This window comes from Boleophthalmus pectinirostris, unplaced genomic scaffold (genome assembly GCF_026225935.1).
Source record: "Boleophthalmus pectinirostris isolate CB_2022bp ecotype Guang Dong unplaced genomic scaffold, ASM2622593v1 HiC_scaffold_1792, whole genome shotgun sequence".
NCBI lineage: Eukaryota > Metazoa > Chordata > Actinopteri > Gobiiformes > Gobiidae > Boleophthalmus > Boleophthalmus pectinirostris.
Genome location: NW_026571132.1, coordinates 21,346 through 25,000, shown reverse-complemented (window position 1 = coordinate 25,000; position 3,655 = coordinate 21,346). Strand labels below are relative to the sequence as shown.

General features: G+C 44.0%; 1 protein-coding gene across 1 annotated transcript in view; it reads right to left on the bottom strand.

Annotated features, from left to right (window-relative positions):
• Positions 1-2,897: 2,897 nt before the first annotated feature.
• LOC129408870 (DNA-binding protein SATB1-like) overlaps positions 2,898-3,655 on the bottom strand; it is a gene marked incomplete at its 3' end in the record, with an annotated part of 3,388 nt that continues 2,630 nt past the window's right edge. Inside the window, exon 4 of the mRNA XM_055153175.1 lies at positions 2,898-3,021. Coding sequence (XP_055009150.1) covers positions 2,898-3,021 — 124 coding nt within the window. The remainder of the gene's footprint in view (positions 3,022-3,655) is intronic.

Sequence of the window (3,655 nt, the reverse complement as noted above, 5' to 3'; positions counted from 1 at the left end):
ACACAATCTGCTCTAACGGACTCTCTGTGCAGGAACACCAACGTCTCCATTTCACCAACGTGTGGAGAGAAATAAAACTAAACACTCCATTTATTTACGTTACAATTTGGTGTTTTGGTTCTCGTGGAGAACTCACCGATACCGATACCGATACCAGTTTATACCACGGTGTGTAGAAGTAAACGTAAGGCCGCCACAGACTCTAGAACCAGGACTAAACCGGGACTGAGCCGGGACTAAACCGGGACTGAGCCGGGACTGAGTCGGGACTGAACCGGGACTGAACCAGGACTAAACAAGGGATTACACAGATACAAGGACACATGGGACCAAGGACTAAACCAGGACCAAACCAAGACTAAACCAGGAATAAACAAGGGATTACACAGATAAAAGGACTCGTGGGACCAGAGCCTAAACCAGTACTAAACTAGGACTGAACCAGGACTAAAGAAGGTCTAGACTGGTCTAAACCAAGACTAAAGAAGGTCTAGACTGGGACTAAATCAGAACCTCTAGAATCCCTGTTCCTGCGCTGTTTTTATTTAGTTTTTTTGCACACTGTGTGCACTGGGGCGTGTGTTTCAGGTTGAACAGAGATTCACCAGTATGTGCACGAGTGTCATCAAGACCAAGACCAGTCCCAGACCACAGGGTCCCGAGACCAGGACAAGACCAAGACCTCTGTTATTAGGCTTTTTTTTCAAGAGTTTGTTTTCATACCTGCTCCCTAGAGGTCTGTAAACCAGGACGAGGGGCTTTTTTACTCTCACACACCTGGATTCTGTCCTGAGGAAGTGGGACTGCAGGTGGCGCTGTCGTCCTGCCTCCACCGAGAGGAAGACAGAGACAAAACCTGTTTAAATCAACTGAGCGACACGACACAGAAACATCACGAGACTCTGAGGAAGACGCAGGGAGCAGAACAAACTGTCAGGAGGAAAACAAACTCTTGGTCTGAAAAAAGAACCTGATAACATAAAATAGCGGAAAACCAAATGAACCTGATTGGACTAAGACCAAGACCTGGCCAAGACCACAGGGTCCCAAGACTGAGACAAGACCTCTGAGGGCTGAGACCGAGACAAGACCGAAACCTCTGAAGTTCAAGACCGAGACTTTTAAAGGCCGAGACCGAGACAAGACTGACACAAGACCGAGACCTCTGATGTTCAAGACCGAGACAAGGACCGAGACAAGACCGAGACCTCTGACGTTCAAGACCGAGACAAGACCGAGACCTCTGACGTTCAAGACTGAGACAAGACCGAGACAAGACCGAGACAAGACCGAGACCTCTGACGTTCAAGATCGAGACTTTTAAAGGCCGAGACGAGACAAGACCGAGACAAGACCGAGACCTCTGATGTTCAAGACCGAGACAAGACCGAGACCTCTGATGTTCAAAACCGAGACAAGACCGAGACCTCTGAGGGCCGAGACTGAGACGAGACCTACATGGTCCATCAAGACCAAATCGAGACCATCTTTGTCATTTTCAACATTTATTTGTATTTTGTATTTGAGTTATTTTAGCACAAATATATCAATGTTTTTACAAATTATCTCCATTCTATCTGATTAAAACCCAAACCTTTCTCACTGAACGTACACGATTCACGTAGGTCACAAATTTTGCTGAAAGGTGAGAGATTTTTGTGCCTGCATTATTTCCAGAGGATAATTTCTGTGGATAATTTGGATGAGATGCTGCACTTTAAATTTACAACTTTTACAACAACACAAGAGGTGAGGAATCATTATTGTCACTGTTTTTGTGTGTGAATCAGAGTTTGTGTGTAACTCATATGTGAAAGTTCCCTCTAAATACATGTACACACAGAGTATCTTTAGGCTCGGTCGCAGTACTTGTACTTTCTCAGTCTTTTACCCTCTCGGTTGCCGGGGGAACACTCAAACCAACGTGAGCGGCCCCGAATAAATCCATAAATCCATAAATACATAAATAAATTCATAATAAATGCATACATAAATAAATACATAGAAATGCCTCAATAAATGCATTTATAAGCAGCAGCTCAGGCAGAGACTCACAGGGAGAGGAAAAGACTCATGCAGCGGCGGGAAAAGCACGTTTGTACTCGAGTAATATTTGTGCTGAAGTAACAGAGCATGACTTTTCCAGGCCTGGAAAATTACATTTTCAATTTCCATGACTTTTCCAGGATTTCACCTTTTAAATATTCAGAACAAATATTATCAAGCGTCAAATTCAACCTTCAAAATTCAGAGTGTAAAATTTGCAGTGAATTCTGCGGCAAAGGTCCAAGACGCCGAGGCAAAAGCAATCGATCCAAAATGATCCGATCTGACTTAGTAACAAACAGGAAATGATGCAGTGAAGCAATTTGATTGGTCAGAATTCACCTCATCCAAACCTCAGTCCCCGCCCACAGTTTTCCAGGATTGGAAAAGTCACAAAAATTGAAAATGTCATTTTCCAGGCCTGGAAAAGTCATGGAATTTTAGAATCTCTTTCAGGCAGCTCCAGTGTTCTGTTAAGTTCTCATGAGACTATTATGTTTATTTGTGAACGTGTGTGTCTTTTGTTTAAAAGAGACGACAATACATGCAACAAAAGTTGTTTTTTTTTATATTGAACGTTAAACACTTTGAAAACGTGCACATATACTGATATTTCATCAACTGCCATTAAGAAAAAAATAATTCAAACATGTTTTTTCAGAGTTAAAAAATTCTGTTTAAAATTCTAAATCTGACAGAACAAATGATCTTTCATAGTTAAAGAAGCAAATTTATTTGTCTTCAGACCAAACTGACTGAGTCTTAATAAAAGTGAACTGGAGCCAGAGTGGGTGGAGCCTGGAGTGTGGCCGCGCTCGCTCTGGTGCTGGTGTCTGTGGTGGGAGTGGTACCTGGGACAGGGGACACTCTTTGGCCAGCGAGCTCTGGTTCATCTCCTTCAGAAGCTCCTTCAGGGCGTTCCTCACGATGGAGTGAGTCCACTGCTCCGCCGGCAGGTCCTCCAGCCTCGGACAACTACACACACACAGAGATAAACACACACACAGAGACACACATACACACACACACACACACACAGACACACATACACACACACACAGAGGTTTATCCAGCTGAATCTCCTCGTGACAATGTCTAAAACTTTCTGTCTCTCCAAGATCCTGTCCCTGTAACTTCCCCTGAGGTCTGAACTGAACTGAGGCGCAGAGAGAAACAGCAGCTGGAAGACGAACTATGAGACTGAAGACAAAAGGGCAAGTCTGATACACACACACACACACAGATACACACACACACACACAGATACACACACACACAGATACACACACACACACACAGATACACACACACACACACAGATACACACACACACACACAGATACACACACACACACACACAGATACACACACACACACACAGATACACACACACACACACAGATACACACACACACACACACACACACAGATACACACACACACACAGATACACACACACACACACACACACACACACACACAGTACACACACACACACACACACACACACATCACACACACACACACACACATACACACACACACACACACACAGATACACACACACACACACACACAGATACACACACACACATACACAGATACACAC